This window comes from Bos mutus, chromosome 4 (genome assembly GCF_027580195.1).
Source record: "Bos mutus isolate GX-2022 chromosome 4, NWIPB_WYAK_1.1, whole genome shotgun sequence".
NCBI classification, from domain to species: domain Eukaryota; kingdom Metazoa; phylum Chordata; class Mammalia; order Artiodactyla; family Bovidae; genus Bos; species Bos mutus.
The window spans coordinates 17,593,623-17,621,018 of record NC_091620.1 but is presented as its reverse complement, the minus strand read 5'-3'; the positions used below and the strand labels follow the sequence as shown (position 1 = coordinate 17,621,018).

The 27,396-nt window shown below is 54.4% G+C and overlaps 1 protein-coding gene across 1 annotated transcript; it reads right to left on the bottom strand.

Annotated features, from left to right (window-relative positions):
* Positions 1-458: 458 nt before the first annotated feature.
* On the bottom strand, positions 459-27,054 carry ZNF282 (zinc finger protein 282). The gene is given in 9 exon segments (XM_070369089.1): positions 459-3,755; positions 3,757-3,881; positions 7,154-7,267; positions 8,544-8,657; positions 10,277-10,396; positions 14,320-14,439; positions 14,951-15,077; positions 23,489-23,908; positions 26,778-27,054. Coding segments are annotated over 9 exon segments (2,037 nt in total). The 5' UTR covers positions 26,943-27,054; the 3' UTR covers positions 459-3,023.
* Positions 27,055-27,396: the final 342 nt, after the last annotated feature.

Here is a 27,396-nt window from a genome sequence, read left to right as displayed (position 1 = left end):
GAGTGAACGTAGGGAGTTGGTGGTGGACAAGGAGGCCTGGCGTGCTGCAATTCATGGGGTCACAAAAGGTCGGACATGACTGAGTGACTGATCTGATCTGATCTGAAGGGGCTACAAGTGGGTCTGTGGCACCACGGGTCTCAGGCTGATTGGCAGCCTGCTATGGAAAGGTCTTGGCATTGAAGGCTGGCTGTGGCCTGGTCATGACTCACCTTGCATCTTCATCACCTACAACTTCACACAGCCCGGCTCTGGCCAGGCCAGCCTCCTGCCTTTCAGCTCCTGTTCCTGCCTCCCTGGCGTGTCCCATCCACATCCCACATCACCACCCCCTCCTCCCCTGCTCCACTCAGGTCATTCCTTTACACCCCGACTCCTCCAGGTCCAAGAGGACATATAAGCTCTTAGCAGCGGATGCTTCTCAATGGGAATCTGGTAGGAAAGAGTTTTACTCTTCATAATTTTTTTTAAAACCAATTTTTACTGCATGCATTCATTTTTTTTAATTAAAATACTTTTTAATTAACACATCAGCAGAAGGAAAATAAAAACCCACCCCAGAGCAGGACCACCCTGCTCCCGTAGGTGGCCTGCCGGGTCCACACCGAGGATCCTCGCTGTCTGGGGGCGGTCCACACTGTCACCCGCTTTGGTCAGCTTGCACGAGGGCTCCCCCGGGGCCGGTGCTGGGGGTTGGGCTGACTTGTGGCGTAACCGATGGGGCACTCGGTGCAGTGGGGTCCACCGGACGAGGACGCAAGAAAGCAAACCCAGACTTGGCTCTCTCGCTTATCATCCGTCACTAAACCTCTTTGGAAATCAGCTCCTTGAAGGTGAAATAAAGGGACAGACTCGAGCTGTGGGCGCAGATGTTTCAAACTCATGTCTCCCATCCAAGTACTAACCAGGCCCGACCCTGCTTAGCTTCCTAGATCAGACGAGATCAGGTGCATTCAGGGTGGTATGGCCACAGACAAAACTCATGTCTCAATAGGGGTTTCTCCCCCTTCCTTCACACACTCAGCAGCCAAAAAGCAAAATACGACCCTGTTGGTCTCACTTCCCATGATTTAGGTTATGAAAATGGTGATTTTCTCCACATGCTTTTGAAAAGCAGAATACTGCTGCCTCCCAACCAGAACCAGACTAGAGGGTTCCCCTCCTGCTCCAACAAAACTCCACTGAGCTTGTCTATATTTCTCATTTTCTTAAGATGTGCCTCCTTCCGAAAGCAGAATAGAAGAAGAAGAAGAAAAAAAATCCCAGTTAACTGGATTCCAGTTCATTGAGGGTTTACTATAGGAAGCCACGCTGGAGAACCCTCCAGCCTTGTGAACATGCAGTCTGCGATCTGGACACCTTTTATTTAATTTCAGGAACTCCCTTTGCATGGCAAAAAGGGGTCTGAGGAAAGCAGAGCGGCACAGATGAGGGGAAGGGCAGAGGCAGAGCACTCACGAACTGTGGCCCCCTCCCCCCCGGCTGGGAGAGAAGTGGGATCCAGGGGAGGAGAAGTCATTCTTGATGCAAACAAGGGGCCTGGGGCACGCCACCCCACCCCAGTGCCTGGCCATGCAAGACGCAGAAATGGAGACTGTGGCCCATCAGGACCACTGAAGAGATGCACCGACTGGTGGGGAGTCCCCTGGGGGCCACCCCCCGACCCCCCGACCCCCCACAGGCGCCTGCAGGGTCTGGAGCCCAGGAGGGTCTGTGTCCGAGTCCATGGGGCATGGCCGGTTAACAGATAGCACCAGTTGGGAGGCTCAGGGCAGGAGAGAGACAGAGGCTCTCAGAGGCTAGCACCTACTGGCCTGGGCCCTCCTGGGATGAGACTCACGTCCTGCCTGGCTGCTCTGGCAGCAGGAGCCTTGCCCTCACCCCATAGCCCCAGAAAAGGAGGAAATTGTCAGGACGAGGTCTGAGCTGGGGCACCAGCTGCCTCTGGAGGGCCAGGGGCACCACACTGAGGGGCTGGAGGTGGGAGGGACAAGCTGGAGGTCCGAGGCGGGGGGAACCTGCCTCCTGCCCAGTGGTGCCCCAACACCGAGAACCTTCCAGAAGCACATTCCTGGGGCATTTTGTAGTCGACCCGTTGCCCATTCCCCACCCCATGACCCCATGAGTGGGCCCCCTGTTGCTTCTGATTTATGTGTGGTGGGTCAGGGGCAGAGAGACCAGACCACAGAGGTCTCTCCAGTTCCAGAGGTAGGCAGCGTGTGTGTGGTGGGGTGGACACTCCGCTGGAGGCCTGGCCCTGGTCCCCCGCCCGCCTCTCTAAACCATCTCAGCTATGTCTCCCCTTCCTCAGCTATCCAGTCGGGAAACTCCGACCCCACCTACCTCAGAGGGACAGGCTAAGGGTGAAAGTTGATAACGGATAGAAAAACGTGTTTTTTAAAAAAAGTATAAAGCGCTATTCAAACGCGAGGCAGTGTTGTCATCACGGAGATCCACCCCTTAGCACGTCCCTCCTCTTTCACCTGGACACCTCGGCTTCCTTTTTTAGGGTCGCTTTAACCCTTAGGACCCTATTTCTTCATCTCAGCAGGGGGCCGAGACTCCCGGGTGGCTTTCCCTGACCACAATCTGAGACCCCAGAGCCCCAGAGGCCGAATGGGCAGGCTAGGTGCCCGAAGGGTGGTGGGGGGTGTGTGTTGGCCTCCTCGCTGCCCTTCCAGGACCGTCCCTGTGGGAGGAAGCCCCTCGGTCCACCCCGTGAGAAGAGCTGGGCTGCCCCTTCAGCCGGACAGGTCTAGGGGACCCCTGCCCCGCCCTCGCCACCCTCAGGGGGACCCCAGCCCGCCCCTCCCACCTTCAGGGGGATACCCCGTCTGGAGTGCAATTCCTGTTCCCGATTTCCAGCAGGTGGCGGCTCGAGGGAGGGAAGGCGCCCGGAGAACCGAGGGCGGGATCGTGGTGGCGGGGGGACGGGGAGAGCCTCAGGACGCGCCCCCCAGGCTCGCCCCGCCATCCCCGACCCCCGGCCCCGGCCCTGTTCTTGTCGCCGCCGTCGCCAGGCCCTAGTCTCGCTCCGGCGGCGGCTGCAAGGGCCGCGGGGCGCCCAGACCCGGGCCTCCGCCCGGGCCGCCGCCGCCGGCGCTGTGCACGCGCAGGTGGTCCTTGAGCGACTCCTTGTAGCGGAAGCTTTTGCCGCACTCGCCGCACGTGTAGGGCCGCTCGCCTGTGTGGATGCGCTGGTGCTTCAGCAGGTTCTGCTTGCGGATGAAGCTCTTGCCGCACAGCGCGCACTGGAAGGGCCGCTCGCCCGTGTGCAGCCGCTGGTGGTTCTGCAGGTGCTCCTTGCGGCTGTAGGTCTTCTCGCACTCAGAACACTTGTAGGGCCGCTCGCCGCGGTGGGTCATCTGGTGGCGGATGAGGCCCGAGTGGCAGTTGAAGCTCTTCTCGCACTCGGCGCACTCGTACGGCCGCTCCTTGGTGTGGCTGCGGTGGTGGATGATCAGGCTCTTGCGCACGCCGAAGCTCTTGCCGCACTCCGGGCACGAGTAGGGCTTGCTGCGCGCCCCACCGCCGCCGCCGCCGCCGCCGCCGCCGTGCAGTAGGAGGCTACGCCGGAGGCCGCCCGGGGAGCAGCAGCTGCCACAGCCCCCGCCCGGACCCCCGCCCGCCGTCCCCGCGCCCCGCCGCCGCCGCCCGCCGCCGCCCGCCGCCACAGCCACCCGAGGCCCGCCGCCCTCGCCGCCAGCGCCAAGGCCCCGCAGCGCAGGGAAGCCGTCGTCCAGCAGCGCGCCCCCGCCCGCGGCTCGGGGGCGCCCGCGTCCTCGGGGCGCCGCAGCGGGGCAGGCTCGGCGGGGCGGGCTGCGGCGGCGGCGGCGGCGGCGGGGCCGGGGCCGGGTTCTTCACCATCAGCAGGCTGTCACCTGGGGGGAGAGACACGAAGAAGCGACATGCTGATACGGCTCGTCCGGGGCGCGGGGGACCCACAACCGTCCCTGCGAGGGGGGGCCCCCAGGTCCTTGATTAGGTCTTCTGAGGCCTCCTGCGAATCATGGGCTGGCGGGCCCCCAGCTTCCCTCGAGGATGAGGGGATTAAACACGGCTGCCTGACCCTTGGACCCGCACAGAGCCGTGAACCGGAGGCACCCGAAGTGGGTAGGTGGGGGTCACGCAGCTAGGTCAGGAAACACCCCCAGATGCTGGGAAGAGCGGTGCTCTGAGAAAGCTCCCTTGAAAGGCAGAATTGCCCGGAAATAGACTTAACTGTATGTTCCATGCTAATTTATCTAAAGAGAATTTCTTGACAAGAGGGAAAGAATTTGCCAGAACCTATCCCAGGTGAACCCACCACACAGGTGGCTCAGGCAGTAAAGAACTTGCCTGCAATGCAGGAGACCCGGGGTTCGATCCCTTGATTGGGAAGATCCCCTGGAGGAGGGCATGGCAACCCACTCCAGTCTTCTTGCCTGGAGAATCCCATGGACAGAGGAGCCTGGCGGGCCACAGTCCATGGGGTGGTGGCAAAGAGTCGGACTCGACTGAGCCACTGAACCGCCACCACCATCCCAGGTGAAAAGCCTGTCTAAAGGCCTAGGGGAGTGGAATGCAGGGAGCTGGGGGCATGCCTCCCACCTCCCATGTGCGGTTGCATCTCCACCTAGCACGCAGCCTTTGGCCTCCTACAGCAGTGGGGTCAACTGGGTTGGTGCGAGTCCCATCTGGCCTCAGACCCCGTCTGTGGGGAGCAGACATCATGGCACTCTGCACCTCCTGCTGTGGAAGTGGCTGCTTGGCCAGCCTCTCCAGGAAGCACCAGTCTTGCTCCTGCAATGATACTCTTTGCTTGCATCCCTGCCTCTCCATAGTCCATGCTCCCGCACTACCGTGGGGTCAGAGGGACACAAAGCCCAGAGCGTCAATCAGAGCAGCGACCTCAGGCCCAGGACTCCGACCCCCGAGGAACCACTGGGTTTGATGACTGCGTTCAGGAACCTTCTCCTTCCTACACCCTCCATCATCACCTCCTGGATCCGTTGTTCACAGTCCCTTCTTCCTACAGGAGCCCCAAACTGTGACCCGTGTTCCTTACCAGCTGCTCCTAAACAGGCTGGGCTGAGCCCGCCCCCACCCCCCATCTCAGCCCACACTGACGGTAGGTCTGGCTGTGGCCTCTGTCACCGCTGCACTGTGGGCCTTGCTTCTCCCTCTCTGCAATCTGCTCCTCTCATTCCTTCATAGGTGTTATTCCCAAGAGGACCCCCAAGGAAACCTCCATCTCGGGGACTGTTTCCCGGGAAACCCAACCCCAAATGGTCCCAATCCTCCTCTGATCCTTCATCACGCTCGGCGTGGCACGTTTTTTGGTGCTCTACCTTCCTGACCCAGCTTAGCTCCTGGGTCCCTCTGACCCTTCCTCTGTCGGGGTTGCCCAGGGGACTCAAGGAGCTGAAGACTGCTGGAGAAGACCACATGTCTCAGACCCTGGCCTCCTACCCTGCAGCTCAGTGTGTCCCATTTTTCCATTTTCCATGGAAACGATGTCACACCTTCTCCTCCAGCGTCTAACGTGAGGAAATCCCTGGCCAGTAACTGATTCAGATACAAGCACATGACCTTGTTCTGGCCGATGAGATGTGTTTGCTGGGAAGGCTTCCTCTCTCCCTGGAGACAGTGTAAGGAAAAAAAGATGGTCTTTCCTTCCCCTCTGGGGCTGGAGGTGATGCTTGGAACAGCTGTGGCCATGTTGCTCCATCCACACCACGGGTGGACGAGCAAGGACTGGAAAGAAACTGGGGCCTTGATAATACAGCTGAATCCTTGAACTAACTGAGACTGAAACCAGACCACCTCTTCATTACGTAAGAGAATAAATGTCTTTATTCTTTGAGTGTGGGTGGGTGGGTTTCTGTCCTCAGCTACTGCAATTCTCTTTTTTAGTTTTATTTTTTTGTCTTTATTCTTTAAGGCAGTTTGAATGAGGATTCTAAAGCAGTGAGTATCCTTCCAGACACAATGGCACAGCTTCACCCAACTTAACCCTCCCTTGACTTCATGTGCTCCCCCTATCCAGCTACCAGCTTATCTCATTTCTCTGTTCCTTTTTTTTTTTAAGTTAGCTATACTTGCTTTCACTACTTCTTTACCTCCATTCTCTTTCAGACTTTCACAATCAGGCAGCATGTCCCAGCATGCCACCGAAACTTTTGTCAACATTCAGGTCCGCTCGCTCCCAGTCCACTCTCCTTTCCCTGGCTATTAAGAAGACTCTTGAGAGCTCCTTGAACAGCAAGGAGATCAAATCAGTCCATCCTAATGGAAATCAACCCTGAATATTCATTGGAAGGACTGATGCTGAAGCTGAAGCTCCAGTACTTTGGCCACCTGATGCAAAGGGCCGACTCACTGGAAAAGACCCTGATGCTGGGAAAGATTGAAGGCGGGAGGAGAAGGGGACAACAGAGGATGAGATGGTTGGATGGCATCATCCTCTCAATGGACATGAGTTTGAGCAAACTCTGGGAGATAGTGAAGGATGGGGAAGACTGGTGTGCTGCAGTCCATGAGGTAGCAAAGAGCCAGACATGACTTAGCAACTGAACAACAGCAACACAGAAGATGTTATCTCCAAGACAGACATATCTCCAAGAAGATATGTCAAAATCTGCATCTCCCCAGTGGTTCAGAGTGTGACCTTCTTTGGAAACAGGCTCTTTCCAGGGGTAATTAGTTAGGATGAGGTCATACTGGAGGAGGGCAAGCCCCTGATCTAACGTGACTCCTTGACCTTACAAAACACAGACACACAGACGGTGTGAAGACAGAAGATTAGGGTGATACATCCACAGATCAAAAGACAGCAAAGATCACCAACAAACACAGAAGCTAGGAAGAGGCAAGGTGGGGTCCCCCACAGCTTTCAGAGGGAGCAGGGCCGTGCCACACCTCTGACTTCAGACTTCAGGCCTCCAGAACTATGAGAATAAATGTCTGCTGCTTCAAGCCACACTTTGGTATTTTGTTAAGACAATCCTAGGAAACTAACACCCCTGAATCCTCGAAAGGAAAGGGGTCAGTGCTTTGATACAGGCCTTTGAAAGGCCGCCACGACAGAGCATCACCCTGTAAGGGGCAGGCTGGGTGAGCAGCCACCCCTCTGGACCAAATACCCAGGGGCCCGGCCGGGTGCCCCACTCACCGGGGCCAGAGTCTAACCCGAGCTCCCCATCCATGGAGTCGCGTGGGCCCCACGGGTACGGCTGCTCCTCCTGCTTTATCCATGACAAGATGTCGTGGGCGGAGATCAGAGACTCTGTTTGGGGAAAGAAGGCAGACTTAGAGCCTGTTCATTTCGCTGAGCATCCTACCGAAGGCTCAAACACCACCACACGCAGAGGCCGCCGCTCCGCCCAGAGGGTGTGTGCAGTCTGGGTATCCTGTGCCCCCACCCTCCGTGAGGCCTCCCTGAATGGACCTCACTGGTGCTGCTGCACCTGGCCTCAGCCAGGCAGGAGGCCCGTCTCTCAGGAGGCCCGTGTGGCGACAGAGCCAGGATTGGCATCCTGGGAGCCCCAGGGCCATCTGTGGCACCAGGCCAGAGGGGAGCCCAGCCTCTGACGGCCCACAGGACAGAGGGAGGAGGGCGAGGCCTTCATGATCAGCGACAGCAGAGGCGGTGGACAAGGGTCATTAATGAGAACTGCAGCAGACCGTTCGCCTCTCTTATCAGGCTTTCTCCTCTGTCCTGGAGCCCTTCAGCTCCCCACCCCAAACCGTGTGAAGCTGTAGAGCTGACACACTACACGGAACCCCAGACTCTACATCGGCCTTTCTGCCTGGTGTCCCCAGGGGTTACAACCACCAGATGAGATGACGCTGGCCTCCTCCACTCTGCAAGTATACGTGAACACATGCACATATGCGTGCACACACACGTGTGCACACATAAGCACATATACACACATGCACGTGCGTGTACACACACACACACACACACACACACACACATACACGCACATGCAGCCTGGGTGGGCAGAGCTTCCCTACTGCTCTTTTATGCTTCCTTTTATGCCTGGACTACCCTCAGAAATTTTCTGGGAGTCACCTAGCTAGTATTCGCTCAAGGAAAATTCCAGAAAATGTAAATTACTTTCTGTCAGAAATATGCACCTTTAAAAGGCTTTTTAGGGACTTCCCTGGCTGTCCAGTGGTTAAGACTCCATGCTTCCACTGGGGTGCAGGTTCGATCCTGGGACAGGGAACTAAGACTTCACATGCTGCGTGGCATGGCCAAAAAAAAGTACAAAATAAATAAATAAAAAGGCTTGTCGATTATACTTCACAAATCAGCTATGTCATTTCAGTATCAGTTCACTGACAGGACAAATTATTGACGTAAGGATTCCTTTAGAGAAATCCTCGCTTTTCTAGTAGTTACACACCAAAATGTGTACAAAGTCATCCTCTGGGGAACACGCAGTGGTTCATTCCCTGAGTCTCTCACTGGCCTTTGACCAAAGTGACTCAGTCGGGTTGATTTCCCGGCAGATAGGCACATCACCCTCCACGTGCGCTGGCGGACCGCTCACCTGAGTTGGGGTCCGTTGGGATGTCCCTCTCCGCCAAGTCCTGCTGGTCCCACACGCACGGGGGCTCCTCCTGTTTGATCCGGGACAGGAGATCCTGCGCGGAGGCCGGCGAGTCTGCTTGAGGGGACAGAGCAGCAAAGGGGTTAGGGGACACGGGCCCTCCCGCCAGGTGCTGCTTTACGTCTCTCGTCTCTCGATAGGTTCTTTTCCCTAAACGTCAGCGGTAATCATTCGAGGCCATTAAAGCCTCAGGTCGGCTTGGCCTCCACTGCTCGTGCTTTTGCTGAGAATAAGTGGAAACTACTTATGAGTGATGACATCACAGGGATGCCGCTGAGAGAGCTTGTCTGTCCTTCAGGAATGTAACCCCTTCCACGGTGACGGAGGTCTTCCTCCTGCAAGGACCAGCCAGGGAAATGACACTTCCAGGAAGCCTTTGGGAGACGGTGAAGGACAGGGAGGCCTGGCGTGCTGCAGTCCATGGGGTCGCAAAGAGTCGGACACAACTGAGCGACTGAACAACAAGAAAGCCTTTTATCTTCACCATCTTAGCGGGAATTTTCTAAGATGTAACCTACCTGTTCTTTCCTCTGCAGACTCCATTAAACCTCACTTACCTTTTATTGCCATCTTATCTCAAAGACCCCACTGGAGATAGTAATGTGGCTATATAGGCTTTCGAGGAACGAGCTGGATGAACTGGAAAGCTGTTTTCCTCTGCTGGGGGGCTGTTACCACTCGCCTATGAGTATGAGGCTTTGACTAAGGGGATGAGGCTTGTGGAGGTCTAACCCACGGGTAAGTTAAGAGCTTATCTTAACTTATACTATCATCTTAACTTATAGTCACAGGACATTACTGTATCTTTTGATGGGTAATTTTATGTGTCTGCTTGTCTAGGCAACAGTACCCAGATAGTGGGCCAAACATTACTCTAGATGCTGTTATGTTGTTTTGTTTTGTTTTGAGGAGTTTAACACTTAACCCGTAGACTTGGAATAAGGTGGATTACCTTCCGTTATGTGGGTGGGCCTCTCCCACCAGCTGACAGCCAAACAGGAAAAGACTGACTCCCCGAGGAAAGGTGAATCCTACCGGCAGGCTGCCCCCGGTCTCCAGCTGGCAAAAGCCAACTCCTTCAATTCAATCACTCTCTCTCTACACATGTGTGTGCACGCACACACCCTGCTCTTCTTTGGAGAACTCTGACTAAGCCACATCTTCTCGAACAGAGCGCTCACGTACACATGTTGGATGGATGCTGTCAAAGAGGAAGTACCCAGACTGCCCGTCAGGACGGCGCCTAGGGCAGGGGGGTGGCTGGCACAGAGGCAACAGCTGTGTTTGTTTAAAACAAATCAGTTCTTCCCACTTGGGAGCAGGTCTTAGGGACCCACAGATTCCCCACCCACCGAACCTCTAAAATGCCTCACTCTCAGTACTTCGGCAGACACTGTTTTTCGAGGGGAGAAAGGAATAGTTAAAACCTGATGTTACAAAGAAGAGAAAACAGAACAGCTAAGGCTAGAGGTGCTGGCCCCTCATCCCCATCACGCACCATGTCTGTGCCTCGTGGGAAACCCTGTCTTTCCTATCCATCAATCGTGGACCCACACTCCATCTTCAGCTCAGGCCTCTGGCCGGGCACACCCGTCAGAGAATGATGGGCGCCTGTAGACCATGCAGACTCTTCCCTCTGCCACTCAGCCCAGGCGGCCAGGCGGCTCACTCACCGGTTATGGACTCCGTGGGGATGGCTCTCTCCTCCAGGCCCCGCTGAGCCCGGGCACACAGGGCCTCCTCCCGCTTCACCTGAGAGGACGCATCCGGTGCTGGCCCCAGGGGCTCTGCTCCTGAGGACAGAGGGTCACACGGTCGGTACCGTTTTCAGGAATGATCGTCACTAGGGGTCAGGGGCACAGCTGACAGCACTCACCAGGGAAGAGAGCACAGGGACCTTGAGTTCCTATGGGCACCTAGGAACCCTGAGGAGCAGAAGGGCATGCGAGCAGGGGGTGATCAACCTCCAGGACAAGGGGGTGGGCCATGCTGCAGAGTAAGGTAAGAGAAGGAAGGCAGAGAGCATGGAGACAGCCCATGCTGGGTGGGTACTATCAGGATAGGCCACAGGGCTCCCTCCGCATGGGAGACATCCAGCTTCATTCTGCACCCCAGTCAGAAAGATCGGGCCAGACACACACATACACACACCTACACCAGCAGACACAGACAGACACACACACCCACACCAACAGACACAGACACACAGATACATAGACACACACAGATAGACACACCAACAGATAGACACACGACACAGATACACAGATAAACACACAGACATACACACATACACACACATAGACACACTCACAGACACATACACACACAGACACACCAACAGACACACAGACATACACACATACACACACATAGACACACTCACAGACACATACACACACAGACACACACACACACCAACAGACACGACAGACACACAGATACACAGACACACAGATAGACACACCAACAGACACACAGACACAGATACAAAGACACACAGATACACAGATAAACACACAGACACATCAACAGACAAACAGACACACAGACACACAGACATATATACATACACACATACATACACACACATAGACACTCACAGACACACACACAAAGACACACACAGACATACTCACAAAAACATACACACACAGACACACAGAGACATACTCACGGACACATACACACACACAGACACACTCAGACACACACACACAGACACACACTGACACACTCACAGACAAATACACACACACACAGACACACCAACAGACACAAATAGACACAGACACACAGACATACACATAGACACACACATACACACACACACTCACACCAACAGACACACACACAGACACATACATACACACACACTCAGACACACACACACAGGCACACACCCACAACAACACAAACAGACACACACACAGAGACACGCACAGACACCCTCACACAGACACATACAGACACTCACAGACACATTCACAGACATACACAGACATACTCACAGACACATACACATACACACACACACAATTAGCAGGAAGTTAGACTGGGCGAAGGGGAGCAGCCCAGCCCCATTCCTGGATGGCTAACGCACAGCACCCTATGCACAAGGGACAATAACGCACCTTCCATGTAGACCCCAAGGCGCCACCACAGGGCATCTTCCTCTTACGAGGCTCTCTGGTGTGGCTTACACCACCAGCCCTGGCAGGAGACAGCTCAGGCAGGAGGAAAGAGATGGATCTGGGTCTCAGGTCTGCGTTCCGCCCAGCGGATGAGTCACTTGGCCTCTCTGGCTCTCAGTCTGCTCTGTCCCCCCTTAAATGGACACCGTGGTCTCTGTTCTATGTGACACACGGATAGAGGTTACACTGCTTTCATGGGAAAGGTCATCACAGCTGACCTCAAACGTGTGGGGTGCTTAAGCCAGGGAAGGAGGCATTTAGACAAAATGCCCAGAATAGGCAGATCCACAGTGACCAGTGACTGGGGGGTATGGAGAACGGGAGTGACTACTCCCGGGTGTGGGGTTCCCTATGAGGAAATATTCTGGATTTAGATAGTGCTGATGGTTGCACCAGCCTGTGAACCACTAAATCCTACACTCCAAACGTGAATTTATGGCAATGTGAATTACATGTCAATAAGGATCATCGAAAAACCAAGAGAGTTCCAAAAAAACATCTTTCTGCTTTATGGACTATGCCAAAGCCTTTGACTGTGTGGATCATAATAAACAGTGGAAAATTCTTCAAGAGATGGGAAGACCAGACCACCTGACCTGCCTCTTGAGAAACCTATATGCAGGTAAGGAAGCAACAGTTAGAACTGGACATGCAACAACAGACTGGTTCCAAATAGGAAAAAGAGTACGTCAAGGCTGTATATTGTCAGCCTGCTTATTTAATTTCTATGCAGAGTACATCATGAGAAACACTGGGCTGGAGGAAGCACAAGCTAGAATCAAGATTGCTGGGAGAAATATCAATAACCTCAGATATGCAGATGACACCACCCTTATGGCAGAAAGTGAAGAGGAACTAAAGAGCCTCCTGATGAAAGTGAAAGAGGAGAGTGAAAAAGTTGGCTTAAAGCTGAACATTCAGAAAACGAAGATAATAGCATCTGGTCCCATCACTTCATGGGAAATAGATGGAGAAACAGTGGAAACAGTGTCAGACTTTATTTTTCTGGGCTCCAAAATCACTGCAGATGGTGATTACAGCCATGAAATTAAAAGACACTTACTCCTTGGAAGGAAAGTTATGACCAACCTAGATAGCTTATTAAAAAGCAGAGACATTACTTTGCCAACAAAGGTCTGTCTAGTCAAGGCTATGGTTTTTCCAGTAGTCATGTATGGATGTGAGAGTTGGACTGTGAAGAAAGCTGAGTGCCGAAGAATTGATGCTTTTGAACTGTGGTGCTGGAGAAGACTCTTGCGAGTCCCTTGGACTGCAAGGAGATTCAACCAGTCTATTCTAAAGGAGATCAGTCCTGGGTGTTCATTGAAAGGAATGATGCTAAAGCTGAAACTCCAGTACTTTGGCCACCTCATGAAGAGTTGACTCATTGGAAAAGACCCTGATGCTGGGAGGGATTGGGAGCAGGAGGAGAAGGGGACGACAGAGAATGAGATGGCTGGATGACATCACCGACTCGATGGACGTGAGTTCGAGTGAACTCCGGGAGTTGATGATGGACAGGGAGGCCTGGCGTGCTGCAATTCATGGGGTTGCAGAGTCGGACACGACTGAGCGACTCAACTGAACTGAACTGAAGGAGAGCACACTGGGAGGGAGGGGGCTGCCTTCGAGCAAGCTTCTGGGGAGGTTTTGGTAAATACGTCCTCCACGTGTAAGACAGGAGGAGCAGAGGGCCCCGACAGGAAGGCTGCTGTGACGAGGCAGAGAATACGGTCGGAGGACCAGATTTCACCTGGTCCGACACCGTCAGGAGAGCCAAGTCCCCGAGAACCCGCATACTTCCTGTCACTTGGTGTGATGTTCTCAGGGAACTGGTTTCTTAGAATTTAAGATTCCCCTCGGGTGAGGGGACAGCCTTGGAGGGTAAATCTGCCTGTGAGAACAGGCTGAGAATGCTGGGGATGACAGCCGGGCACAAAGCAACCGGCCACGTGCACCAACACGCACCACTCACACCACACACAGCATGCACCCTACGCACAGCACGCATACTACGCACCGTATGCATATCACGCACACCACACACCCTACGCACCCATGCACACTACGCACCCACGCACATTACGCACACCACGCAGCCACACACACTACGCAGCTACGCACACCACACACCCAACATAGCCATGCACAGTACACAGCCACACACACTATGCACCCACGCACACCACACACCCACACAGAGCCTTCTCTGCCCACTTGCCTGGGCAGGGCTGCTCCCACGTCTAGAGCCCCAGTCAGGCCTGGGAGGCCGCCCCTCCCCATCGTCTCCAGTTCACCTGGGCATCTCAAGTGACATGCCTCTAACCCAAAAGACGGACCTCCATGGTGGCCTTTCTGGCCCTGAAACTTCCTGTACGTGACCGCCAAATCTGCAAGGCGGCAGAACCGGCCCCACGAACAACTAAGAGAAGCTGCGCCCCACCGCCCCCCAGAACTCATGCTGGGATGGGGGCTTCTCTCCCGCCCCACCCCGACCTGGGGCTGTCTGCAGCTGCCATCACCTGTGTCTGGATCCATGAGGATCTCTCTCTCTTCTGGGTCACGCTGCTCCCACACGCAGGGCTCTTCCCGGGGCTCAGCCTGAGATGGGGCTTCCGGCTTGGACACGGGTCCCTCCGAGTCTGGAGTGAAGTGGAAGGCAAGGAAGGGCTGAGGGACGTTCACCAAAGGGTCTCCATCAACAGCGATGGGGAGCCCTCCCCTCCCGTACCCTGGAGCCCCTCTCAGCGGGTGGCCCGTTATGTCAGGTCATCTCTCAGGAGAGTCTAAGTCAATGGATGCTCCAGTTCCTGGTGGAGAACTAGCTGGGTTCTGGAACCCAGAAATAGCAGCAGAGAGACCAGTGGCTTCTCCAGGGCTGCTGGGAGGTAGCGCCTAGGGATGCTGTTGGGCTGTATTTCCAGCATAGCAGCAGCAGAGTGTTCAGTTCTGTAGTAACAGGCCCTGTTCCTGGGTCTTTACTTTCCATACTCTTATCAATTGCTCTAACTTCCTAACAGAGAAGCACATTGTCTCTTGAATTTCCATGAAGTATAAACACGAAACACCTTGCCTAGGGGTGCATCCTGGGTTGAGAAGCATGTCACCCCTCACTCCAGAGATGCTTGCCTGGGGGACGAAAGGCACACTTACCCAGGGACATCAGGGTTTTGTAGTTCTCCTTAACCAGGTTGTTGTAAAGCTCCTTCTGCCATTCGTCCAGGTTCTTCCACTCGTCCTCGGAGAAGTAAACAGCGATGTCCACAAAGGTCACTGGAACCTGGGCCAACAACAGCGTTAGTCTGGTGCTTTCTGCCCGCTGCTCCTCCCCAGCTCCCGGGAGGGGCACTGACTGCTCCACCCCAGACTCTGGCCCCAGTCCCCATGGCCCCAACCTGCCCATCCTGCTTGGCCTGTCTCAGTGGAGTCAGTCTACTCTGATTCTCCTGAGCTTCCAATAACAGGATGGTCACCACTGCCTTTTAAAAATGAGGCATTTCAAAGTTATGTGACAGCCTGGATGGGAGGGGAGTTTGGGAGAGAATGGATACATGCATATGTATGGCTGAGTCCCTTCCTGTTCACCTGAGACTATTACAGCATTGTCAAGCGGCTATATGCCAAGACAAAATAAAAAGTTTAAAAGTTTGAAAAAAATAGAATAAAAAACTAAAAATGAGGCATTTAACCACATCCTTTGTAAATTCACTTTAAGGTCAACTGGGTACCCAAAAGTCAAGCTTTTGGTGTTCAGGGTGACAGACATAGGGTAGGTTCTTAGAGTCTCAGGGAATCAAGTACAATAAAATCCTGTTGAGAAGCTGTACTTCTGTCACCTCTAGGTACACAGCTACATTTTTGTCACTAAAACTTGCTGGTGCTAAGGCTCTTGATCTGCTTTGGGGACCACTATGTCCCAAGCATCTAGAAGCTCGTAGTTCGGAGTCAGTAAGCACTTGCTGGATGTGTTGAATGGTCTTTGCCCACACTAGGAAGGTCCTGCTGGAGCCTGAGTCATCAGTTGTCTAATGTCAGTCACAAGGTTCAGGGGCATCTCGTCTGCCCCATAAAGCTGTCATCTCAGGTGGGCGAGGCCTCCTGTGCCCACTGCGGTCACTAACCGTTGTGGCCTCATCTGCACAGCATCGTTCAGGATGGTTTCAGTTCCGTGACTTTAGGATCTGAGCTGCCCTGTGCTGACCACCAGCCTCACTTCCTACCACTTTCTGTTCCTGCTGGACCAGCCTTTCCCCCTCACCCTGAAACCCAAGCCCTCGGTTCTCCCCAAGCCCTGACTCTTGGTACCATCCTTCTTGGTACCTGACACATGGCACCTTGGTGTGAATTAGAAAAAGCTGCCCTCTTGGGGTCAGGCCCACGGGCGCGCTGTCTGGTGAGTGGGCAGTGCCCGTACACAGAGGAGAGGTGCCAGGGTCAGGTGCCATGTAGCACCTGGATGCCGCCTACTGCCTGGCGGCGCACTCCCATCTGTAGAAACAGAACTAGAACTTCAAGTCCCCTGGACCTTCCACAGACTTGGGCGAACCCCCAACCTAGGAAAACTGAGGCAGACCGCCGTCTTCATTTAAATTCCCTGCCCAAGATAAAGGTCACGAAATTCTGCAGGTGACAATCGAGATACACTCTGACCTCTTGGCTGAGGCTCCAGGCTGCTTCGCAAGCCTCTTGGCCGGCTTGTTTCCATCTCACTGTGTTCCCCGGGAGGCTTCTTTCGAACTCTTCACTCTCCCCAGCCACCCCCAGTCTCCCTTTGACGGCAGCTTGCTGGTCGCAAGCTCCTGGCTCGGCCCGTCTCCCCGGCGAGCCGACTCCCCACACATGCCCTTCATTTCTCCTCCTGCTCCTGCTGGTGACACGCAGTCCACACCAGCTTCTCCCTCGGGCATCTTCCATCTCTCCCCACCCTGCTCTCACTTCAGGGCCTCCAGGCCTCCACTCTGTCACCTTGAGTGAGGCTACGAGCCTTCTTCTCCTGAAACATTCCAGAGACCTCCCTGTCCAGGGGTGAAGACTCCATGCTTCTACTGCAGGGAGAATGGATTCCATCCCTGGTCAGGTACCTATGAATAAGATCCCACATGCCACTTGGCATGGCTCAAAAAAAAAAAAGAAACATTCCCAAGATGCACGCTCTGTGTTTTCTTCACAATCCACACATTCCTCACTCCCTGAAATCTGCCCCTGAGCCCCATTCTGTCTGAAACCACCTTCTGGGAGGTTGTCAGTTTCCTGCCGATAACCCTCGACCCCTCAGTCCTCACAGAGGCCAGAGCACCTTCCTGAAATCTCCTGCTTGGTTCCCACAGCCACGGAGCCTGGCTCTCATCTTCCTTACAGCTCCTCCTTCTTCCCTCCGAGATCAAGGTCTGGCCCTCACTCTTCCCTGTTTCCTTTCCCCTTGGCAATTTCTTTTTTTTTTTTTTTTTTTTTTTGTCTTTTACAAGTTCTGTGGGTACCTCTTTGTAGATGACACTCTTCAACATTCCCTTCAGAGTTCACATTTCAATGGCCTTCTGACTGGCTTCATTTATTCATCTTTTAAGGACCTCACACTAAATGTATTCAAAACCAAGTCGGTGGAATTCTCTGGAGATACAGTGGATCAGCGTCCACCTACCAATGCGGGAGACGTGGGTTCGATCCCAGGTCCGGGAAGAGTCCACGTGCCGCGGAGGAACTAAGCTCGTGTGCCACATCTACTGGGCCCGCGTGCCTACATTCCAGGCTCCACAGCAAGAGGAGCCACCACAGAGAGAACCCTGCGCACCACAATGATGAGTAGCCCCTGCTCACCACAACTAGGGAAAGCTCGTGTGCAGCAGCAAAGACCCAGTGCAGCCAAAAAAAAAATCTGTTACCTTTTCCAACACACCAACCCCCTTGCCTCCCTTCACCAGTCAGAATTCTAGGACCATAGTCTCCCAGGTGGAAAAAGATATCACTTTGTAAAAACTTCACTGTGCTAGGATGTGGCAGAAGTCTGAAACATGGTCCAAGACTACGGGCAGCATACAGTTCAGCCAGACAGAAAAGACTATCCATGAATCATCATGAATAATTACACAATTAATAGAACCCACAAGGCACAGAGGAGCTGAGAGACAACGGCCTTCCTTGGATCTGACAAAGAGAATGTATCTAACAAGGCCAAGAGTCTACAAGACTTAATATGGCCCACAATATTAAGTCTCATGGTGCCTTATGGTTGTGGATATTTTAAAATACATCCACAAATTCTTTGTCCCTTCAAGAAATAGAGCTTAATTCTCCTCCCACTGAGTGTGAGCAAGATTGAGTGACTTGCTTCTAATAAAAAAAGAAGTGATGGTGTACAACTTCTGCTGTTTGGTTGTTCAGTCCCTAAGTCATGTTCAACTCTTTGCAGCCCCATGGACTGCAGCACACCAGGCTCCTCTGTCCTTCACTATCTCCTGGAGTTTGCTTATATTCATGTCCATTGAGTTGGTGATGATATCTAACCATCTCATCCTTTTCCGCCCTTTTCTCCTCCTGCCCTCAAGCTTTCCCAGCTTCAGCATCTTTCCAATGAGTCAGCTCTTCAGATCAGGTGGCCAAAGTATTAGAGCTTCAGCATCAGTTCTTCCAATGAACATTCAGAATTGATTTCCTTTAGGATTGATTGGTTTGATTTTCTTGCAGTCCAGGGGACTCTCAAGAGTCTTATCCAACATCACAATTTGAAAGCATCAATTGTTCAGTGTTCAGCCTTCTTTATGGTCCACTTCTCACTTCTGTACATGACTACTGGAAAAGCCATAGCTTTGACTCTATGAACCTTTGTTAGCAAAGTGATGTCTCTGCTTTTTAACGCACTATCGAGGTTTGTCATAGCTTTCCTTCCAAGTAGCAAGCGTCTTAGTGGAGGTGATGGAATTCCAGTTGAGCTATTTAATATCCTAAAAGATGGTGCTGTTAGTGTGCTGCACTCAGTATGTCAACAAATTTGTAAAACAACTTCTGAGGTTGGGTCATAAAAGTTGCTACAGCTTCCATCCTGGTCTCTCTTTCTGGATCCTTCACTCTGGGGGAAGACAGCTGCCATGTTATAAGGATGCTTAAGCAGCCTTACGGGACAGGTTCAAGCAGTGAGGAACTAGCTGAGGCTTCCTGCCAGGAAGGAAGGAGCAACTGGAAGCCAATCCTCCAGCCTCAGTTGAGCCTTCTGATGACTGTAGCCCTGGTCAACAGCTTGACTATAACTTCATGAGACTCTGAGCCAGAACCACTCAACCAAGCTGCTCCTGAATTCCTAACCCATGGAAACTGTAAGATGATAAAAAATAATTTTTTTTAGGCTGCTAAGTGTTGGGGTATTTGTTACACAGCAGTGGATAACTAATACAATGAGCTACCCAGTGTTGTCACAGCAGTCCTTGCAGCTCCACAAATCAAGCGTATTATCATCTTCCTGTTACAGACGAGAACACTGAAGCTCAGAGGGACCCACTGAGAATTCACTTGCTGAATGACTTATTTAAAGGTCACTTCTTTCCTAAGAGGAATTGAGGAGGCCCAGAGACAACAAAAAACATACTTGACCTGTGGTAGGAAAACTGATACATGGTAAAGCCAAGATTCAAACCCAAGCTTTCTGCTTCCGGACCCCACAAGTAAGCCATGTTCCGTGAGGTACAAATCAAGACCCCGACACGTGGTTCACCGCACAGAATGCACAGTGGGGCCAGGACTCGGCACTGAGTCAGAGTGCAGAGCACAGACAAGAGCAAAGGGTGGTGTGTGGGGAGATGGACACAGCAACACAGTATATACGCCAAACTCTACACAGAACAGCCCCGTGGGCTGCAGCGGCAGAAGGCGGCTTAGGGAGGAACCGCTGTTAGGACTCAGCTCTGCGAGGCCTTGATGGATCACTGTCCAGCACCTCCTCTGGCCAAGCCACTGGCTTAACTGCCAGAACCAAAGATAAAAAAGGCCCAGGCCCTTACGTGGAAGCGTGAGCCTCCAGCTGAAGAGTCACTCGGCACACATGTTTTGCTACAAGCAGGTCCTGTCACAGGCACTGGGATGCTGCAATGAACCACGTGGAGGAAAGCCAACCAAGAGACACAGAGAAAGTATTTCAGATACCTGAATGCTTAATTGCTTGGAGGAAATGAGAGCAGGGACCAAGGAAAGAGTGTGCTGGGCTGGGTGGCCATGAAGGGGACACTGATCCAGTGACAGCTAGCAGACCCCTGATGGGAGAGACCTGGGGTGGAGGGTGGCTTCAGGGAAGGAAAGTCCCTGCCAGGGGGACCCTGTGGTGAGCTGGCATCAAGGAGTGGGCAAGAGGGGGTGAAGGGAGATAAGGTCAGAAGGGTGGGTTTGAGGGAGGGGACCACTGACAAAATGGGGGTTTTTTAACTGAATAACCTGGGGAGCCATTTGAGGGCTTTAAACAGAGGTGATATGACTATTTTTCAAAAGGATCAGTCTGGTTGCTCTGTTGAAAATAGATGGTCTGGGGTGGGGGCCAAGGATGGAGACAAGGGGACCAGCGAGGAGGCCACAGCAGGAATCAGGCAGGAGGCGGTGGTGGTTACAATTAGATGAAGGTGGGAACAGTGGAGGCAGCGGGGGGTGGGAGGGGGGCTGTGTGTATATTTTGAAGAAAAATCAGATAGTATTTACTAATATAATGGAAATCAGGTGTGAGAACGAGAGGAGGCGAGGATGATCCCAAGGCTTGCGGCCTGAGCAGCTGGAAGGATGAGGATGACTTTGAGGAGAACAGGGTTCAGGCAGAAATCAGTTCAGTTTAAGTAAGTAAGTGAAAGTCACTCAGTTGTGTCCGACTCTTTGTGACCCCATGAACTGGGAATTCTCTAGGCCAGAATACTGGAGTGGGTAGCCTTTCCCTTCTCTAGGGATCTTCCCAACCCAGGGATCGAACCCAGGTCTCCTGCATTGCAGGCAGATTCTTTACCAGCTGAACCACAAGGGAAGCCCAAGAATACTGGAGTGGGTATGCCTTTCCCTCCTCCAGGGGAATCTTCTCAACCCAGGAATCGAACCGGGGTCTCCTGCATTGCAGGTGGATTCTTTACCAACTGAGCTATCAGGGAAGCCCCAGTTTGGTTTGAGTTAAATCTAAGATATTTACTGACAGCCTGATAGAGATACTGAATTAGCAGGCAGGAATGTGAATCTGGCATTCGAGAAGGAAGTCTAGGCAGGATACAGAGAGCAAGAGTGGGAGGGAAAGACTGCACTCGGGAGTTGACAGCACACAGACTGTATCTATAGCGCTGAGCCTGGGTGAAATCACGAGGGAGGGAGGAGAGACTGCAGGCAGGTCAGGAGGAGCCAGGGCCCACTCCAAACGTAAGAAAAGGAGAGGAAACTGCAAAGAAGACTGAGAAGTGGCAGCTGGTGCTGTAGGGAAAGAACCAAGGTGGGGAGGGGTGTCCGGGAGCCAAAGGGTGTTTCTAGGAAGGGTGGTCTCCTGCATGAAACGCTGCTGAGCGGGCAGGAAGACGAAGACTGGGACTTTAATACTGTGGTTCTAATGATCCTTGGCTCTATGATCATGGACACCATTAGAGCTCTGGCAAGGCCAAAAGGATGACGAGGTGGTGGCAAGAACCTCAGCTACATGAGTTCAGGGAGAATCACCCAATCCCCAGTTTACTGGAAGGCTGAGAAGAGAGGAACACAATAAATGAGAGCAGGGAGGATGCAGCAGCAGAGTCCAGATAGTGAGGAAGTCCACAGGTCAGATGGCCTAGTACTACAAGGGAATATGGGAAAGACAAAGGAGGCACTTACAGGGGGAAAAAACTTAGAGACATAGCAATCACAGCGTGTAGACTTATTTAAGTTCACATTTGGGCAGCTCAGTTGGTAAAAAACTGGCCTGCAATGCTGGACACCCAGGTTCCATCCCCGGATAAGGAAGATCCCCTGGAGAAGGAAATGGCAACCCACTCCAGTATTCTTGCCTGGGAAATCCCATGGACAGAGGAGTCTGGCGGGCTATAGTCCATGGGGGTCGCAAGAGTCAGGCACGCCTTAACTACTTAGACTAGACTATAGAACAAAATATTTTTGGAAGAAAATCGGAACACTGATTGGATATTTGAGTAGGCTGAGGTCTTTGTTGTGGTAGCCACAGTATTGAGATTTTTACTTTAAAAAGAGAGTCCTTACCTTTTAGAGCTACACTTTGAAATATTTAAAATTAAAGCAACTGCTGGGGACTTCCTTGGCAGTCCAGGGTTAGGACTCAGCCTTCCAATGCAGGGAGCTTGGGTTCGATCCCTGGTTGGGGAAATAAGATCCCACATGCCTCACGATGGGCTTCCCTTGGTAAAGAAACTGCCTGCAATGCGGGAGACCTGGGTTTGATCCCTGGTTGGGAAGATCCCCTGGAGAACGGATAGGCTACCCCCTCCAGTATTCTTGGGCTTCTCTTGTGGCTCCGCTGGTAAAGAATCTGCCTGCAATGAAGGAGACCTGGGTTCAATCCCTGGGTCAGGAAGATCCCCTGGAGAAGGGTACAGCTACCAGCTCCAGTATTCTGGCCTGGAGAATTCCATGGACTGTATAGTCCATGGGGTCACAAAGAGACTGACACTTTGACGTCGGACACTTTCACGTGTCACAATATGGCCAACAAAACCACAACTGCTGTCTGAGATGTTTTTCAAGATAAAATGGGAGGGAGACATGGGTAGGGAATGAGATGAAAGAAGACTGTCCAAGAGCTGGTAACCACTGAAGCTGGACGATGCGTTCATGAGGGTTCATTTTGCAATTCTATCTACTTTTATATAGGTTTGAATTCTCTATAATAAAAAGGGAAGGAGAGAAAATGGAGGGAAAGAACTGGTGACAGCAAATGCAGACTGCTCTAAAGCAGAGCAGAGAGATGAAGTTGCAGTGGCGGGAGACGCTGGTCTAGGGAGCTGTTTTACTCCAGAGATGGGCGGCAGTGCAGAATGTCTACAGGCTGGTGGGGACGAGCCAGTGGAGGGGGAGGAGGTGACGGTGCAGGGGGCGAAGGGGAGAGAGGCTGCATGACTCCTGGCGCAGGTGAAGGGGTGGAGCCCACAGAAAGGCAGAATACACATGGCTGGACGTGGAAGTCTCTGTAGGGGGACCCCGTCTTCTCAGTGGACTGGAGAGCAGCCCGTTGACCAAGAGTGCAGGGTTGATGGGCCAGGAGAAGGTGGGAGGGAAAATAGAACAGGAAACGGAGCGTGAATTCTGATCGTGAGATGGGCCCGCTGGTGATGGTCATGACTCTAGCGACTCTGCTCAGAGTGGTTTCGGGTCTTCTCCAGCTGCGTGCAGAGGAGCCGGCACAGACAACAGCCAATGACAAACGGTCTTTGAAGGTGTCAAGGCGAAAACCCAGGCGGGAAAAGCTTTAGGAATTTGCAGACACCCAGGCCCCTCGGGAGGGACTGGGAGCAGAGAGGGCAAAAGGCTCACAGACAGAACCCGCGGGCTCTATGGGGAACGGGTGGAGGCCAGCCTCCCTGCAGAAGAACATTCCAGACGAGGTTGTTTAAGTGGAGGCCGGCTTTGAGAGGACACCGACATTGGGCAACAGGGCGTCAGAGACGTTTGTGAGAAGGCCTGACAAAATGAAATCAAGGTGATGGTCCTCACTGTCCTCCCTGCTCCTTGGGGACTACCGCTTACCTTGGGGACCTCGCCCTTGCTGCCTGGGGGCAGCCGCAGGACCCAGAAATTCCTGTTCCTCAGCAGGTTCTCCATGTTCTCCAGCCGCCTCTGCAGGAGCCCGTACTCCTGCAGCAGGGTCCCCAGCACGGCCCACTTGCCCTCCATGTGGTTCCCGAACTCCACGGCCGTCTTCTCGCAGTCGGCCAGCTTCTTCTCGGCCGTCCCCGTCCGGCCCTCCAGGTTGAGCAGCTGGCTGGCCTGGGCGTCCACCTTCCTCTCCACAGCCTGGATGGCGGCCACCACGGTCCAGAGCGAGATCTCCGCTGTGGGCAGCTGGGGCTCTCGCATCATGCGGTCGGGGAAGACGGGGGCCCGATCTGGGAAGGGTGGGAACTGGAAAGGCATCGGTCGCCGGGCATCCATGTCCCATTCCTGAGCCTGCGGGCAGAGGAGGGGAAGTGACAGCCGGCATGAGACCCCGTGTGAGGAGCGAGGGTGGCCTGAGAGCAGGGGACAACGCGTCAAATGCTGCAGATCCCCGTTCTCCTGCCAAGCCCCTGCCTCTCTGGCTACAGCGTGTTCACTAACGTCCGCAGCAGTTAGTGGGCACCCACCCACCTGACCTTCCCACTTCCGGCCTGCGGGAGTCAGGCTGGTCGCTAGTCTACCACCCACCTTGACCCATGGCAGGTCAAGGTGGTGGACCCTGTCCTAAACTGTCACAGGCCACCTCTCTTTGACGAGACCAGCTGCTGTCTTCATGGGCTAGACTTAATGGTGAACTCCTCAGAGCTTGCCCAGCGTTTGCTGCTTCAAAGCAAAAATGTTCACATCAGTCACGCGCCCCTAATCGTCCCAGCAATCTCTAAGCAGGTTAGGGCAAGAACGATTATCCTAGAGCTCTGCTTTAAAGATGATGAAATAGAAGCCCAGAGAAGTGCCTTTCCAGAGCACGGCTCTGCACCGCCTACTGCAGCGGTTCTAGGTGCTGCAGTTTGACAAAAACACAGTTCAGATAATGGGGCTGGGGGCACGGGAGACACTGGGAGCCCGAGCCAGAGAACAGGCGAGCAGCCTTGTCTCCTCACACAACTGTGTATTCATATTTCCCAAAGTGGGTGTGCCTGAAAATGTCATTCCCGGAGGAGGGGGGAGGGGGGAGCATCTCTAAGAGGAAGAGAAGATCCCCCCACCCCTCCTGCTTCCCTGGGGGAGGGGTACCCAATGGCCCTGATCCTCCAGTACCCCCAGCTCTGGGTCCTCACCCAGAAAGGCAAAGTCCCCAGGATGCAAGTTAAGAGTTGATCCCTATGACCAAGAGAGGGGTGGTCACCGTGTACTGTTGACCCGGGGACTGGCCCCATACCCCACCAGCGCCCGGGGCTTGCTGGTCAGCAGGGCTGAAATGGTCCCTCCTTGCCATGTGACAGGGGAAGGGTCACTTTCTGTTCTCTCTGTTGCTGCTGAAGGGGCCCTCAGGATGGGTGAAGTGGAGACCTGTTACTCAGAGGTGAGCTGGGCAGGTCAGGACAGACACGCTCACGGCCCTCTCAGACTGAGAGTGGCTGTGGCAGCCACAGAGGAAGATCACACAGGTTCCAGGGAGCGACTCCTGACATGGGAGAAAAGGCAGCAGGGCGTGGGTGAGACGTCCTAGCATCTCCAGCAAAGCCGTGCCCTAGGCACACAGAGGTGTCATTCCAGCCTGGCCCACCGAACGGGTCAAGGGCTAATGGGTGGAAGTTCAGAACGTCACTGGGCCCAGTTTACTTTTCACAGGTGTTGGGGGAGAAAAATTTTCCTTCTACCCTTCTAGGTTCTTCCCTGGTCTCACAGTCAAATTGCCATAAGACAGATCAACATGAGAAAAACAAATTTAGTAAGACGTATACCTCCTGCATTGGAGAAGGAAATGGCAACCCACTCCAGTATTCTTGCCTGGGAAATCCCATAGAGGAGCCTGGCAGGCTACAGTCCACAGGGGTCGCAAAGGGTCGGACACGACTGAGCGACTAAACAAACAAACATACCTCCTGTAAACATGGGCAAGACCCAGAAAACTGAGTGATCTGCCAAAATGACCCAAACCACTGTATGAAGTACCATCTACAGCTAAGGACAAAGGATGATGTTGCGGGGCTGGGGAGTTAGTTATGGGGGTGACCAGGGAAAGGACAGGATGCAAGGGCACAGGTTAATGCAGATACAAGTCGCTGCCTTCTCCTCTGATAAAGAGTTTTTAGCGATTGAGTCATGCCCTCTTCCTGGTACAGCGATGGAGGTTTCTCTTCTACAAAGGGAACTCCTACTTGGTTTTCAGAGCGTCTCCTGTGCCTGCAGCTCCTCTAAAATAACCATCTTAAAATAATCCTGGTGCCAAGGAGGCAGATTTTGGGGCAGCAGATTCTGCTCCCCTAAACAGGTTTGGAGACGTAAGGCTGAAACATGGTCAGACAGGACACAGCAACTCCTGGCCGACGTGTCAGAACCTGGCTGGCTGAGAACCAGGCCAGGGACAGAGGGGGGCTTGGCGGAGTCCAGCCGAGGTCAGCTCCCACTCTCTGCCCCTGGCAAGGCCATCGAGGCCTGTCTCCGCCTCACACACAGCCCTGGAGCTCTGGCTCCCCAATTCGTCTGCACCCTGAGCTCCTTACGGACTGGTGCCCACTCTCAACCCCAGAGACTCCGATTTCACCGGTCTGGAGAAGGCTTGGGCGTCAGGAGTCTTGAAAGGTGCTCAGGTGCTTCTAACAGTGCGGCCAAGTTTGCCCACCGCTGGCAAGAGGGCAAAAGCACCTCTCACCCGCCCCTTCCTCGATCACAGCCGGTGCCAGGGGGAAACGGTGAATCGCTGTTACACTTGGGGAGAGATGATGGCCGTACAACATTTAAACACACCTTTCTGTCTGAGTTGGCCGCAGCGGTAAAATCTGACCAGGAACCCCGCGCGCCCACGTCCCCGGCCCGGCGCGAGGCGGCCGGCCAGCCCCTAGGCGAGCCCGGGCCGGGGTAGGGGACGCGGTCACGGCAGGGACCGCGCGTTCCGGGCCCTCCCCCCGCAAATCCCCGGCCCCGCGGGGGCCTCCCCGGGGCGCCAGCTCTGGGCCCGGCCGGCACGCGGCCTCGGGGGCCCGCCGCTCCGGGATGCGGGCGGGGGCCTGCGAGGGCGCCGGGCCCTGCCTGCCGCGCGAGCCCCCGTCCCCCCGACCCCACCCCCGCCCGCGACCCGGGGCCCCCCGCCGCCCCGGCCCCGCGCCCCGCCCCCACGGCAGGCGGGCGGCCATGGCGCCGGCGGGGGTGCACCCACCTGCATGGGCGGCATTCCCTCGGCCATTTCCCCGCGCAGCGCCGGCTCCTGGTGGCAGACCTCCTCCGGGGGCAGGGCCTGCGCCCAGCTCCAGCTCCCGCTGTCCAGCCCCAGGCCCTGGATGCCCAGCTGCTGAGGCTGCGGCCGTGTTGACACAAACTGCATCCTGGGAGCGCTGTTCCCCCGCTCGGGCCGGCCAGGGAGAAGAAGAACGTTTTCCAGGCGCCTTCCCCCTCGCCGGGGCCGGACAGCTCCATCTACAGCCCGTAGGAGCAAACAGTCCCCTTCGGCGGCGCTCCCCGCCCCTCCGCCGCCCGCGCCGCCAGCCAATGGCCTCCGAGCTCCTGCCCGCCTGCGGGGACCGACGGGGGCCGCTCCGAGGCCCGGAGCCACCGCCGCCCCGAGGTGGCCCTCCAGCCCCGTGGGCCCCTCGGTGCGGGTGGCCTGCCCCAAAGTCCCCAACCGCGCAGGGTCCTGAGCCCGGGGCGGGATTTCTGTCCGTTGGGCTAATATCTACTGGGCATCCCAAAGGACCTGACCCTTCTGGAAAATGTTGCAGTTGTCTTCAGCCACCTTTGTTCTGGCCTTGCCTGTTGCCTCACTCCTTTGCAGGCTTCAC